At 34.8% G+C, this 16440-nt stretch overlaps 1 protein-coding gene across 1 annotated transcript in view; it reads left to right on the top strand.

The window, feature by feature from the left end:
• Window positions 1-589: 589 nt before the first annotated feature.
• The window catches only part of LOC111226178 (neuroglobin-like), a 20170-nt gene continuing 4319 nt past the window's right edge, over window positions 590-16440 (top strand). Inside the window, exons 1-4 of the mRNA XM_022751287.1 lie at window positions 590-759; window positions 5005-5112; window positions 6932-7052; window positions 7351-7431. Of these exons, the coding sequence (XP_022607008.1) occupies window positions 590-759; window positions 5005-5112; window positions 6932-7052; window positions 7351-7431 (480 nt within the window). The remainder of the gene's footprint in view (window positions 760-5004; window positions 5113-6931; window positions 7053-7350; window positions 7432-16440) is intronic.

Below are 16440 nucleotides of genomic sequence, written 5' to 3'. Positions count from 1 at the left end.
TACCACTTCAATACCTATGCAGATATTGGGCTTTAATAATATAGGGGTAATTTAATCTGAATTTGCTATCTGAAGCAGGCTGTGAACAGCTAGTGGCGATATTATTATAAGTTGGGCGCATGTGTGTGTGTTTTTATCAATTTGCGTTGGATATCTTTCATATAAAATGACAGCACAGCCCATCCTTTGTGCCTCAGGTTACCAAACTGAATCACCTTTGCTTTCAAAAGCTGCGTCAAGTCAGCCAGAAACGTACAGGCATACACCGGAAGTCAAGCGGGAAGCCCTTCAATATAAAAGCTTAATACTTGCTCAATGCTTGTTGCAAAATGTGCTCATTAAAGAGGGGTTTTAGTCTGAACCAACGACCAGAACCTGCATCCTGCCTGTATGTTTGCTGACTGGACGCTGATTCGTACTCACCGGAGGAGAGTAGTTACAAGACGCAATTGGAGTCGCGCACTTAAACCAGATGCCAGCAACCTCAGATTTTCTTTGGCACAAGATCAATTAACCCTCCTTTTTTCTTCCTGGATTGGAACAACAACAAAAAAAATCGTCTCATTTGTTTATTTTTTTTTTCTAAAGAATGGGCTGCGCAATATCAGGTCTGGCGGCAAAAGCGGAGTTTGGAGAGAGGAATACAGAGGATGCTGCCGCTGCTACGCATCCCAGCGAGGATCAGATTCAGATGATCAAGGAGTCATGGAAAGTTATCCGGGATGATATAGCTAAAGTTGGGATTATTATGTTCGTCAGGTAAGATGCTCGAACCTCTTCTGTACTTTTCCAGTGTTCGTTGCATGTCATGTGACTAAATATTTAAGAAAATATGATGCTATAGGATCAGGAATGTTATAGCAACAGTACATTTCCACTAAGTAGCTTATCATCAGGTGACAGAGTGGCCTTTATACGCACTGATTCTCTGTAGACATTTTTATATGTTTTAAGTATTGTGTAATATTTTGCATCCAAAGGAAACCCAGGATACTTTTTTTTTCCAATAGCACACACAACTTTTCTATATCATCAGTATTTAAATGTCCTCTACTCTTGATCAGGACATTCAGCAAAAGGAGCAAAACTATTGACTTTTCAGTTTAACCTCATCAGAGTGCTTAGTGAAACCTCTGCACTGTGATCTGACCTGCTGGACCTGAGACAAAGTGGTCTGCTGAAGGTCTTGCAGATCCGATGTGACGTTGACATGGTGCCTGACTTTATAATCCAAACCAGGAACTGATCACGCAGCATCCCTCCACCTCCACCACGTCCCTGTGCCCTGCCTTCTGACCCTCAGCTTTTCATTGAAAGCTTGGGGCAGAATACCCCTCCTCCTCTCTTATCACTTCATATCACATCTTAACAACATTACATAATAACACACAGCTCCAGGTCTGCCATCCCACTGTACAATTAAAGGCATTAGCCATCAGGGAAATGCATTTTGTCAATTATGATGATGACCAGCCTCCGGGTAAACGTATTTGGTCCTTTGGCTGGGAAATAAAACAAATGAAAGAATGTGGTGATAAAGACTGGCAGACATTCAGGCTGCTGCTGCTGCTGCTGCTGCTGCTGCTGCTGCTGCTGCTGCTGCTGCTGCTGCTGGATCTACAGGAAAGAGACTACCGGGCACAGAGTATAGCTTTAAGCCCAAATAATGCCATGTGTCCCTGGGGTGACCCGAACTGTTGAAGGGATTGACCTTAGCGTGTTAGCCTGAAAATACGTAGGCCTCTTGTGGGTCAGGGCCACCCCAGGGCCCCCAGGCTGTCAGAGCTTGTATCCCATGACAGTAATTGTGACAGTACGGGAATCACCTGTTTTTCACTGTGTTTATTCTTTGGCAAGGGGATTGCCAAATCCATGTAAAATAAGATACTTCAAAGACTCTATTCATGAGTGCCAAATATATCCTCTGAACAGCACCAATTAAAATTCCACTTGAGCTATATAGGGTGCTACATTGTCTGCTTATGTTATGCATGCCTGCATGTGCGCCCATGTCGGCAAGAGGTACACACAGTGGAGCAAAATATCCAGCTCCCTACATGTTTGCTGCGGCGTTGACAGTGGTGGAGATGTGGGTAAAAAAAAGAGCAGCCAATTTCCCCCTTTTCTCTCATCAATGACACTGGTGAGCGGGGCGTGTGAATAGTGAGAAAGCAAATTTCGCAGCCATTTCACTCCCGATAAATCACAAGTCACAGCTTCTCTGGTGCCACCCCACCCCCCCCAAAAAAGAGGCCAATTACACATGGTGTGCAAACATTGTAGTGCTGCTGGTTGAGTTTATGTCATTCAATCAAGCATAACTTAAGAATTATTTTAAATAAATAGACCCTGGATGTTTGTCTTTGTGAGAAGGTTAAGTTAATGAAGCACAGAACCACAAACAGGTACCAGCTGTATCACAGTAAAATACTTTAAAAGCTAAACTGTGGAGTTACACCGAACAGATAGTCATGAGAATCATTTATTATGTAACAGACATATGAAAACATATGTGTCTTAGTCAGGGGACTGGATGTCAGACACGGTCTCACATTTTGTCTTCAGCCAGAGCTTGTTGGCCGTGTCAGTATATTGCGTTTCAATAGACCTCGCTGCATCATCATCTTCTTGTCAAAGGGCGCAGAGCCACTGATGTTTTTCACAGCAGCCATTAGACAGACATCCCTTCTCTAACACCTCTCCCAACACCTCTATTCATACATCTCTCTATCTTCCAAGGGGGCCACATGTTGTAGACATCTAATGCATTTATTCATCAAGACTTTGTTTTGGATTTCAGGCGTTTTCCTCTCACAAGCAACTGCTGCAGAGCATGGGGAAAAAACAACAATGGAAAATAGAATAAGCTTCTGTTTGACCTGCCACACCCAGTGTTGAAAATTATAATTTATTATTTACGCCTAGCTCAGCGTTACAGTTCAGCATCACAGATGTTCAGGTCAGATTGTCTGTGCTGGATTATAATTTTGACATACATATACAGTGCATTCAGAAAGTATTCAGACCCCTTCACTTGTTTCACATTTTGTTATGTTTCAGGTTTATGCCTTAATCATTAAAATTCATCAATCTACACTCGATGTTGTACACTTAATGCCCCATGATGATAAAGCCAAAACTGAATTTTAAAAGAAATTGTTGCAAATGTATTAAAAAGGAAAGAGTGAAATATCACATTGACATAAGTATTCAGACATTTTGCTATGACACTAGAAATTTAGCTCAGGTGTCTCCCATTTCTATTGATCATGTTTGAGATGTTTCTACAGGTGTGGTAAATTCAGTTGATTGGACATGATTTGGAAAGACACACAGCTGTCTATATAAGATCTCACAGCTGACAATGCATATGAGAGCAAAAACCAAGCCATGAGGAGGGAGGAACTGCCTGCAGAGCTCAGCGACAGGACTGTGTTGAGGCACAGATCTGGGGAAGGCTACAAAAAAATGTCTCCTGCAATGAAGGTTCCCAAGAGCACAGTGGCCTCCATAATTCTTACATGGAAGAAATTTGGAACAAACAGGACTCTTCCTGCAGCTGGCTGCCTGGCCAAACTGAGCAATTGTTGGAGAAGAGCCTTGGTAAGAGAGGTGACCAAGAACCCGATGGTCAGAAGCACAACCATCAGTGGAGCACTGCACTGTGGCTGGACTGAAGCCCCTGAGTGAGAAACACATGAAAGCCACTTGGAGTTCGCAAAAAAGCACCTAAAGGACTCTCACTCTATGAAAAACAAAGTTCTCTGGTTTGATCAAACCAAGATCGAACTGTTTGGCCTTGATTCAAAATGTCATGTCTGGAGGAAACCAGTCATTGCTCATCGACTGTCCAATAAAACATCTCTGGATAAACCTGAAAATGGCTGTCCACTGTCGATCCTCATCCAACCTGACAGAGCCTGAGAGGATCTGCAGAGAGGACTGGTAGAAAATCCCCAAGTCCATGTGTGCAAAGCTTGTCGTGTCACACCCAACACTTGAGGCTGTAATCACTGCCAAAGGTACTTCAACGAAGTACTGAGTAAAGTGTCTGAATACTTATGTAAATGTGATATTTCAGTTATTCCTTTTTAATAAATTTCACTTTGTCATTATGAGCTATTGGTAGATGAGGGGAAAAATGAATTAAAATGATTTTAGCATGAGGCTGCAACATAACAAAATGTGTTTATATAGATTTTACATCAGGTCTAGTATTTTACACAATAACAATCAGTAGCTGCTCTCAGCTCAAGTTCCTGTTTACATTAGGAAGCTACATGCTCATGTTTTCACATTAAAACCTCTGATACTCTCATAATCCTTGCATCTCAGTCTGAGCTCAATACAACTCGCATCCAGAGGAGGTAGCTGTATATTCTGGTAGCATGACTAATCACCAGTACCTCAGCTGGAGACTGGGAGGCTCTTTGATTGGATGGCAGCATGTTTAAACTCTCTGGTTAGGGAAATTGATTGAGGTTAAATCAGAAAAGGAAAACTGTAGTAGAGGCGGTTGCTCCATTTAACTGAGCCTCTGCCCCGGCTCCGACAGAGCAAGGCTTCTCATCACAGCTGCGGGTGGAAATGAGGGTATGGATTGCCTTGCTAATACACTCTCTCACTACATCTACCATAGGCTGTTACTGATTGCATCTGTTGGGTGTAAAGAACCAGAGTGGAGGACAGTGATAAAAAGAATCAGAATAAGATCAGAGAGGCACAATCAGATCTCTATTCAAAGTGTGGGGTGGAGAGAAAGGCTGCAGGATGAGAGAGAAACCTCTAATAGCAATGTTAATGAGCTGAAATTTGCACATTCACACTCAGCACTGTGAATGCAGGATTACAGTTGTGTGAGTGGCCACGCTGAAACTCTTGGGGTTATGTCTTCTTTAGTTGGGAAACTCAGGGAGGTTTGTTTTGGTGTGGGAATGGATATGACAGGCTGCTCTTCATGATGCTCACGGATGGCTGCATGTGCTGTTGTTCTCTTGGTAACAGGTTGTTTGAGACCCATCCAGAGTGCAAGGATGTTTTCTTCCTGTTTCGAGATGTCGAGGACCTAGAGAGGTTGAGGACCAGCCGGGAACTCAGGGCACACGGCTTACGGTCGGTCAGCAGCTCTGCATTTCACAACACAACACCATTGCAAATCAGTCAATGAAAGCATAGAATTCAGCATGGTATACACTGCATGGGCAAGAGAGCATATCAATATCCACCAACCTCTAGTCTAGTTTACACTAAAAGGTCAAAGCATAGCAGTCACTCATTGGCCTCTGTCACAGTGGTGACCATCCCAGCTGCTATGCAAACATTTTTTAAAGGACAAGGCTGATATTAGTTTTCATATTGTCACAAATCCTATAAAAAGACCAGAACACAACAATGGTTTAATCAATATCTGAATAGTCTCTGACTTTGCTATTGTGTCTGAGGCACTCACTTTCAGGGAATATTTAAAAACAGCTCACATACATATATATATATATATATATATATATATATAGTCTAATTTTAAACAGCTGGGCACTTTAGTTTTTACCAGATATTACTGAAACAGGTGCAAACCGTTTATTTGTTGAGGATTACTTTCAGCTGCGAATTAATACACAGTTGCTGTTCTTGTGCAGTGATTCCCAAGCTTGTTTGTAAGATGTAACCTCACAGCCCAATCACGTGAGGCCAAGAACTCCTTCATGAACACCACCTGTCCTAATCCAGATGTGTTCATTTGACCTTATTAATTATATAAAAGAAGGAATTGTTAAAGGTGGACACTTCAACCCTGTGTCTTACTGGTTTTTACCAAAACATAATTTCTTTGTATTTTTTAATTGGCAGACCCACTCCACAGATTTCCCAGGTACCCCCTGGGTTGTACTGCTGTTTGGGAATCAATGCTCGAGTGAGTATTTATGGCAGCAGGAGTGCACATGGAGTTGACTCAAGATGAATTACAGTGTCCATGTCTCTGGTAATGAAGGAACGTGTCAGCCATGTTTTTACTAGTTCTTGGACAACGATGGTGCTCTGTGGCACAAAAGAATATGCAGTTTTCAGTACAGTTTTCTTCAGGCAGCACCTTTTATCTAAGTGGAACAATGATATGATAAAACCATGTTGCACATGGTGTGGCTCAATATCAGGGATGTGTTATAAAAGTAGTGGCAGATCAAACACCTCATGTAGTCATATCATTATAGCCTTACTTACCACTCTGCTGCAGACAGAGCTCGTAGCATGTATCACAGCCACTTGTCTGTTGTTTCCGAGTGTGTGTCAGGCCTCTCTGTGTTCCTCTACACATGAGGCCACAGCAGCCATTTACTGCCTGAGGACCTGAAGGTACAGAGGCTAGCGTGGCATTGCAGCAGGAACACGCTGACAAAACGTGTTACACGTTCCAGCGTAAACCGGCTGCTCTCAAATTCAGTGATAAGGCCAAATGGCCCTTCAGCCGCACTCAGGGACATTAGTACAAATGTCCACGGTGGCAGCGAGACAGAGAGAAGAGAGAGCTAAACCAACTCTAACCCTTTGTTCCATATTCATCTTCAAAACTGTCACGCACACGCTCTGCAGTGGAGACAGACACACCTGGAAAGCAACAAAGGAAATTGATCCTGTGGTGTGCAGGGAAAAAAATGTTTTCATGTGGGGAAAAGTATTGTGCAATCAGTTGGTTTTGCAAGTGAGAGTCAGATTGATAGATATGTAATCAATTAAATTTTTTTTCTTGCCATTTGAGTTTGTGAGACTGCAAATGTCACCATGCAGCCTTTCAACACAGAGGAGTGTCAGACTTATCTATAGCTGAGGTATATCAGCTCATAGTTGCCTGCTGCTAATTCACGATTAACTGGTGGATCAATCAGGCCTGGTGGCTCTTTCTGAGCCTTTTTTTTTTAAATTCTGTCTCTTTCAGGGTGATGTCTTTCATCGAGAAAAGCGTGGCTAGACTAGACCAGCTGGAGAGACTGGATGCTCTGGCTCTGGAGCTGGGGAAAAGCCATTATCATTACAACGCCCCACCTAAGTACTACAGCGTAAGACCCTGATGATCCCTACAGTGCTGAACATGCTCTGTTTTTGTCATGTTGCTTTGTTTATAGAGTACACATATTCTAATTTCCACTGATACTGTAGCTCTCTATTAGACTCATCATTATACTGAGACCCCTAAAACCTCAGCAGCTGAATGAATTGACACACTCCCAGAAATGCAAAATGGAAACACCTACTCTTTCAAATAACAATAACAGCAATGGAGTGACACGCCAACTGGATACTAGCCGAGTTACGAGGGCACAATGTCATCAAGTGTCTCCCATAATTATTTTCCAGTATGTTGGAGCAGAATTCATCTGTGCCGTGCAGCCCATCCTGAAGGAGAGGTGGACAGCTGAGCTGGAGGAAGCATGGAAGGTAAGTAGTTGTCACTGTGTGACCTGTGTCTCCTTATGAGGGTGTGTTAATCAGAGACATTTGCAGCAACCCATTCTGGGTAAATGCCTTGTGAAATAGGCTTGATGTGTGCAACCAGCACATCAGCAGCGACAGCTTGTGTCCGACTCGCATCAGTGTCAAGAGTTGTGCACATCTTTTTAATGCACCATGTAACATGTCAAGAAAGAAACCAGTGCTGCACAAGCTTGACTGATGTGAAAATGTACATCTCACTGAACCATACATGAGCATATTGAGAAAATAGAACATGGCTCTGTCACTTCATGTTATGTCACTCCAAGATCCAAGGGCGTAGGTTTGGTCTCAACATTGGTAGGGACGCAACAACCCCACCATCCCCCCAAAACAAAGGGATTGGCTTTTTAGATTAGAATTTGCATTCAGGAATGCCAATACGCAATTGTAATATATGTACATGTGTTGATTTTCCATATATGAAATATATGTACAAATGAAGTAAAATCATATATGTATTTAAAGTATAGCCTATATGTGTAAAAATTTAGAGAACAGAATTTTAAATGTCAAAACACTTCATAGTATAGTGAGGCAAAAAAATGTCATAGTATAGTAAGGCAAAAAAATGTCATAGTATAGTAAGGCATAAAACATCAAAAATTTAATAGTATACTATGGCATAAAATGTCACAAAAACGTCATAGTATAGTAAGGCATAAAAAGGCCATAGTATAGAAAGGAATAAAAAGTCATAAACGTTATATCTATTCAGTCATTCAATCTTTATTAGGGACACAGATCAATAAACAACATAAAAAAAACCCATGAAATCAACTCCAAACAAAAGACAATCCACAATAGACAGACATCTGCATAAAGGCCTCAACGCCAGTGGTTCTACAATCTTGATGAGAACCTAACGGAGCTGAGTTCAGGGTTGGTTAAGGCCGAAATAATACCACAGTATACTAAGGCATAAAAAACGTCATAGTAAAGAAAGACATAAAACATCAAAAAATGCCATATTATAGTAATGCAATGCATAGTATAGTAGGGCAAAAAACATCATAAAAATGTGATAGTATAGTAAGGCATTAAACGTCAAATAACATCATAGTATATTAAAGCATAAAAATGTCAAAACACCTCATAGTATAGTGAGGCAAAAAATGTCATAGTATAGTAAGGCATAAAACGTCAAAAAACGAAATACAGCATAAAATGTCATGAAAATGTCATAGTATAGTAAGCCATAAAAATTTCATGAACACATCATTGTATAATAAGGCAAAAAATGTCATAAAAACGTCAATGAACGTTACAGTATAGTTAGGCATAAAACATCAAAATATGTAATAGTATACTACGGCATGAAATGTCACAAAAACATCATAGTATATTAAGTCATAAAACATCATAAAAATGTCATAGTATATTAAGGCATAAAAATTTCAAAACATTTGATAGTATAGTGAGGCAAAAAAATGTCATAGTATAAGGCAAAAAATTGTCATAGTATAGTAAGGCATAAAACATCAAAAATGTAATAGAATACTATGGCATAAAATGTCACAAAAACATCATAGTATATTAAGTCATAAAACATCATAAAAATGTCATAGTATATTAAGGCATAAAAATTTCAAAACACTTCATAGTATAGTGAGGCAAAAAAATGTCATAGTATAGCAAGGCAAAAAAATGTCATAGTATACTATGGCATAAAATGTCACAAAAACGTCATAGTATACTAAGGCATAAAATGTCAAAAAAACGTCATAGTATAGTAATGCATAAAAATGTCAAAAAACGTCATAGTATACTAAGGCATAAAAATGTCAAAAAACGTCATAGTATACTAAGGCATAAAAATGTCAAAAAACGTCATAGTATACTAAGGCATAAAAATGTCAAAAAACGTCATAGTATACTAAGGCATAAAAATGTCAAAAAACGTCATAGTATACTAAGGCATAAAAATGTCAAAAAACGTCATAGTATACTAAGGCATAAAAATGTCAAAAAACGTCATAGTATACTAAGGCATAAAAATGTCAAAAAACGTCATAGTATACTAAGGCATAAAAATGTCAAAAAACGTCATAGTATACTAAGGCATAAAAATGTCAAAAAACGTCATAGTATACTAAGGCATAAAAATGTCAAAAAACGTCATAGTATACTAAGGCATAAAAATGTCAAAAAACGTCATAGTATACTAAGGCATAAAAATGTCAAAAAACGTCATAGTATACTAAGGCATAAAAATGTCAAAAAACGTCATAGTATACTAAGGCATAAAAATGTCAAAAAACGTCATAGTATACTAAGGCATAAAAATGTCAAAAAACGTCATAGTATACTAAGGCATAAAAATGTCAAAAAACGTCATAGTATACTAAGGCATAAAAATGTCAAAAAACGTCATAGTATACTAAGGCATAAAAATGTCAAAAAACGTCATAGTATACTAAGGCATAAAAATGTCAAAAAACGTCATAGTATACTAAGGCATAAAAATGTCAAAAAACGTCATAGTATACTAAGGCATAAAAATGTCAAAAAACGTCATAGTATACTAAGGCATAAAAATGTCAAAAAACGTCATAGTATACTAAGGCATAAAAATGTCAAAAAACGTCATAGTATACTAAGGCATAAAAATGTCAAAAAACGTCATAGTATACTAAGGCATAAAAATGTCAAAAAACGTCATAGTATACTAAGGCATAAAAATGTCAAAAAACGTCATAGTATACTAAGGCATAAAAATGTCAAAAAACGTCATAGTATACTAAGGCATAAAAATGTCAAAAAACGTCATAGTATACTAAGGCATAAAAATGTCAAAAAACGTCATAGTATACTAAGGCATAAAAATGTCAAAAAACGTCATAGTATACTAAGGCATAAAAATGTCAAAAAACGTCATAGTATACTAAGGCATAAAAATGTCAAAAAACGTCATAGTATACTAAGGCATAAAAATGTCAAAAAACGTCATAGTATACTAAGGCATAAAAATGTCAAAAAACGTCATAGTATACTAAGGCATAAAAATGTCAAAAAACGTCATAGTATACTAAGGCATAAAAATGTCAAAAAACGTCATAGTATACTAAGGCATAAAAATGTCAAAAAACGTCATAGTATACTAAGGCATAAAAATGTCAAAAAACGTCATAGTATACTAAGGCATAAAAATGTCAAAAAACGTCATAGTATACTAAGGCATAAAAATGTCAAAAAACGTCATAGTATACTAAGGCATAAAAATGTCAAAAAACGTCATAGTATACTAAGGCATAAAAATGTCAAAAAACGTCATAGTATACTAAGGCATAAAAATGTCAAAAAACGTCATAGTATACTAAGGCATAAAAATGTCAAAAAACGTCATAGTATACTAAGGCATAAAAATGTCAAAAAACGTCATAGTATACTAAGGCATAAAAATGTCAAAAAACGTCATAGTATACTAAGGCATAAAAATGTCAAAAAACGTCATAGTATACTAAGGCATAAAAATGTCAAAAAACGTCATAGTATACTAAGGCATAAAAATGTCAAAAAACGTCATAGTATACTAAGGCATAAAAATGTCAAAAAACGTCATAGTATACTAAGGCATAAAAATGTCAAAAAACGTCATAGTATACTAAGGCATAAAAATGTCAAAAAACGTCATAGTATACTAAGGCATAAAAATGTCAAAAAACGTCATAGTATACTAAGGCATAAAAATGTCAAAAAACGTCATAGTATACTAAGGCATAAAAATGTCAAAAAACGTCATAGTATACTAAGGCATAAAAATGTCAAAAAACGTCATAGTATACTAAGGCATAAAAATGTCAAAAAACGTCATAGTATACTAAGGCATAAAAATGTCAAAAAACGTCATAGTATACTAAGGCATAAAAATGTCAAAAAACGTCATAGTATACTAAGGCATAAAAATGTCAAAAAACGTCATAGTATACTAAGGCATAAAAATGTCAAAAAACGTCATAGTATACTAAGGCATAAAAATGTCAAAAAACGTCATAGTATACTAAGGCATAAAAATGTCAAAAAACGTCATAGTATACTAAGGCATAAAAATGTCAAAAAACGTCATAGTATACTAAGGCATAAAAATGTCAAAAAACGTCATAGTATACTAAGGCATAAAAATGTCAAAAAACGTCATAGTATACTAAGGCATAAAAATGTCAAAAAACGTCATAGTATACTAAGGCATAAAAATGTCAAAAAACGTCATAGTATACTAAGGCATAAAAATGTCAAAAAACGTCATAGTATACTAAGGCATAAAAATGTCAAAAAACGTCATAGTATACTAAGGCATAAAAATGTCAAAAAACGTCATAGTATACTAAGGCATAAAAATGTCAAAAAACGTCATAGTATACTAAGGCATAAAAATGTCAAAAAACGTCATAGTATACTAAGGCATAAAAATGTCAAAAAACGTCATAGTATACTAAGGCATAAAAATGTCAAAAAACGTCATAGTATACTAAGGCATAAAAATGTCAAAAAACGTCATAGTATACTAAGGCATAAAAATGTCAAAAAACGTCATAGTATACTAAGGCATAAAAATGTCAAAAAACGTCATAGTATACTAAGGCATAAAAATGTCAAAAAACGTCATAGTATACTAAGGCATAAAAATGTCAAAAAACGTCATAGTATACTAAGGCATAAAAATGTCAAAAAACGTCATAGTATACTAAGGCATAAAAATGTCAAAAAACGTCATAGTATACTAAGGCATAAAAATGTCAAAAAACGTCATAGTATAGTAATGCATAAAAATGTCAAAAAAACGTCATAGTATGGTAAGTAATAAAAATGTCAAAAAACGTCATAGTATATTAAGGCATAAAAATGTCAAAAATCGTCATAGTATACTAAGGCATAATAACGTCAAAAAACGCCATAATATAGTAAGGCATAAAAATGTCAAAAAACGTCATAGTATACTAAGGCATAAACGTCATAGTATAGTAAGGAATAAAAACATCAAAAAACATCATACTATAGTAATGCATAAAAATGTCAAAAAACGTCATAGTATAGTAAGGCATAAAAACGTCAAAAAACGTCATAGTATATTAAGGCATAAAAACGTCAAAAAACGCCATAGTATAGTAAGGAATAATAATGTCAAAAAACGTCATAGTATACTAAGGCATAAACGTCATAGTATAGTAAGGCATAAAAACATCAAAAAACATCATAGTATAGTAATATATAAAAATGTCAAAAAACGTCATCGTATACTAAGGCATTAAAAACATCAAAAAATGTCATACTATAGTAATGCATAAAAATGTCAAAAAACGTCATAGTATACTAAGGCATAAACGTCATAGTATAGTAAGGCATAAAAACATCAAAAAACATCATAGTATAGTAATATATAAAAATGTCAAAAAACGTCATCGTATACTAAGGCATTAAAAACATCAAAAAATGTCATGGCATAAAAACATCAAAAAACGTCATAGTATNGTCATAGTATACTAAGGCATAATAATGTCAAAAAACGCCATACTATAGTAATGCATAAAAATGTCAAAAAATGTCATAGTTTACTAAGGCATAAACATCATAGTATACTAAGGCATAAAAACATCAAAAAATGTCATACTATAGTAATGCATAAAAATGTCAAAAAACGTCATAGTATACTAAGGCATAAACGTCATAGTATAGTAAGGCATAAAAACATCAAAAAACATCATAGTATAGTAATGCANGTCAAAAAACGTCATAGTATATTGAGGCATAAAATGTCAAAAAACGTCATAGTATACTAAGGCATAAAATGTCAAAAAAACGTCATAGTATAGTAATGCATAAAATGTCAAAAAAACGTCATAGTATACTAAGGCATAAAAACGTCAAAAGACGTCATAGTATAGTAATGCATAAAAATGTCAAAAAACGTCATAGTATACTAATGCAAAAAATGTCAAAAAACGTCATAGTATAGTAATGCATAAAATGTCTAAAAAAACGTCATAGTATAGTAAGGAATAAAAATGTCAAAAAATGTCATAGTATACTAAGGCATAAACGTCATAGTATAGTAAGGAATAAAAATGTCAAAAAACATCATACTATAGTAATGCATAAAAATGTCAAAAAACGTCATAGTATAGTAAGGCATAAAAACGTCAAAAAACGTCATAGTATATTAAGGCATAAAAATGTCAAAAATCGTCATAGTATACTAAGGCATAATAACGTCAAAAAACGCCATAATATAGTAAAGCATAAAAATGTCAAAAAACGTCATAGTATACTAAGGCATAAACGTCATAGTATAGTAAGGAATAAAAACATCAAAAAACATCATACTATAGTAATGCATAAAAATGTCAAAAAACGTCATAGTATAGTAAGGCATAAAAACGTCAAAAAACGTCATAGTATATTAAGGCATAAAAACGTCAAAAAACGCCATAGTATAGTAAGGAATAATAATGTCAAAAAACGTCATAGTATACTAAGGCATAAACGTCATAGTATAGTAAGGCATAAAAACATCAAAAAACATCATAGTATAGTAATATATAAAAATGTCAAAAAACGTCATCGTATACTAAGGCATTAAAAACATCAAAAAATGTCATACTATAGTAATGCATAAAAATGTCAAAAAACGTCATAGTATACTAAGGCATAAACGTCATAGTATAGTAAGGCATAAAAACATCAAAAAACATCATAGTATTGTAATGCAAAAAATGTCAAAAAAACGTCATAGTATGATAAGGAATAAAAATGTCATAAAACGTCATAGTATACTAAGGCATAAACGTCATAGTATAGTAAGGAACAAAAATGTCCAAAACATCATAGTATAGTAATGCATAAAAATGTAAAAAAACGTCATAGTCTAGTAAGGAACAAAAATGTCCAAAACATCATAGTATAGTAATGCATAAAAATGTAAAAAAACGTCATAGTCTAGTAAGGAACAAAAATGTCCAAAACATCATAGTATAGTAATGCATAAAAATGTAAAAAAACGTCATAGTCTAGTAAGGAACAAAAATGTCCAAAACATCATAGTATAGTAATGCATAAAAATGTAAAAAAACGTCATAGTCTAGTAAGGAACAAAAATGTCCAAAACATCATAGTATAGTAATGCATAAAAATGTAAAAAAACGTCATAGTCTAGTAAGGAACAAAAATGTCCAAAACATCATAGTATAGTAATGCATAAAAATGTAAAAAAACGTCATAGTCTAGTAAGGAACAAAAATGTCCAAAACATCATAGTATAGTAATGCATAAAAATGTAAAAAAACGTCATAGTCTAGTAAGGAACAAAAATGTCCAAAACATCATAGTATAGTAATGCATAAAAATGTAAAAAAACGTCATAGTATAGTAAGGAACAAAAATGTCCAAAAAATCATAGTATAGTAATGCATAAAAATGTCAAAAAACGTTATAGTATACTAAGGAATAATATGTCAAAAAAACGTCATAGTACAGTATGGAATAAAAATGTCAAAAAATATCATAGTATAGTAAGGCATAAAAACATCAAAAAACGTCATAGTATACTAAGGCATAAAATGTCAAAAAAACATCACAGTACAGTAAGGAATAAAAATGTCAAAAAATGTCATAGTATAGTAAGGCATAAAAACATCAAAAAACGTCATAGTATATTAAGGCATAAACTTTATAGTATAGTAAGGCATAAAAACATCAAAAAATATCATACTATCATAATGCATAAAAATGTCAAAAAACGTCATAGTATAGTAATGCATAAAAACATCAAAAAATATCATACTATAATAATGCATAAAAATGTCAAAAAACGTCATAGTATACTAAGGCATAAAAATGTCAAAAAACGTCATAGTATACTAAGGCATAAACATCATAGTATACTAAGGCATATACTAATGCATAAAAATGTCAAAAAACGTCATAGTATAGTAATGCATAAAAATGTCAAAAAACATCATAGTATAGTAAGGCATAAAAACGTCATAGTATATTAAGGCATAAAAATGTCAAAAAAACGTCATAGTATACTAAAGCATAATAACGTCAAAAAACGCTGTAGTATAGTAATGCATAAAAATGTCAAAAAACGTCATAGTATACTAAGGCATAAACATCATAGTATACTAAGGCATAAAAACGTCAAGAAACATCATAGTATATTAAGGCATAAAATGTGAAAAAAACGTAATAGTATACTATGGCATAAAATGTCACAAAAACGTCATAGTATAGTAAGGCATAAAAACGTCAAGAAACATTCATAGTATATTAAGGCATAAAATGTGAAAAAAACGTAATAGTATACTATGGCATAAAATGTCACAAAAACGTCATAGTATAGTAAGGCATAAAAAGGTCATAGTATAGAAAGGAATAAAAAGTCATGAACGTCATATGTATTCAGTCATTCAATCTTTATTAGGGACACAGATCAATAAACAACACAAAAAAACCCCATAAAATCAACTCCAAACAAAAGACAATCCACAATAGTCAGACATCTGCATACAGGCCTCAACGCCAGTGGTTCCACAATCTTGACGAGAACCTAACGGAGCTGAGTTCAGGGTTGGTTAAGGCTGAAATAATACCACAGTATAGTAAGGCTTAAAAAACGTCATAGTAAAGAAAGACATAGAACATCAAAAAATGTCATATTATAGTAATGCAATGCATAGTATAGTAGGGAAAAAAACATCATAAAATGTTAATAGTATACTAAGGCATAAAAATGTCAAAAAACGTCATAGTATACTAAGGCATAAAAACGTCAAAAAAACGTCATAGTATAGTAATGCATAAAAATGTCAAAAAAACGTCATAGTATACATAGGCATAAAATGTCAAAAAACGTCATAGTATACTAAGGCATAAAATGTTAAGAAAAAAAACGCCATAGTATAGTAATGCATAAAAATGTCAAAAAACATCATAGTATAGTATGGCATAAAAACGTCA

Source organism: Seriola dumerili, unplaced genomic scaffold (assembly GCF_002260705.1).
Source record: "Seriola dumerili isolate Sdu_G_001 unplaced genomic scaffold, Sdu_1.0 BDQW01000149.1, whole genome shotgun sequence".
In the NCBI taxonomy this organism is placed as follows: domain Eukaryota; kingdom Metazoa; phylum Chordata; class Actinopteri; order Carangiformes; family Carangidae; genus Seriola; species Seriola dumerili.
This window is presented reverse-complemented; position numbering and strand designations above follow the sequence as displayed.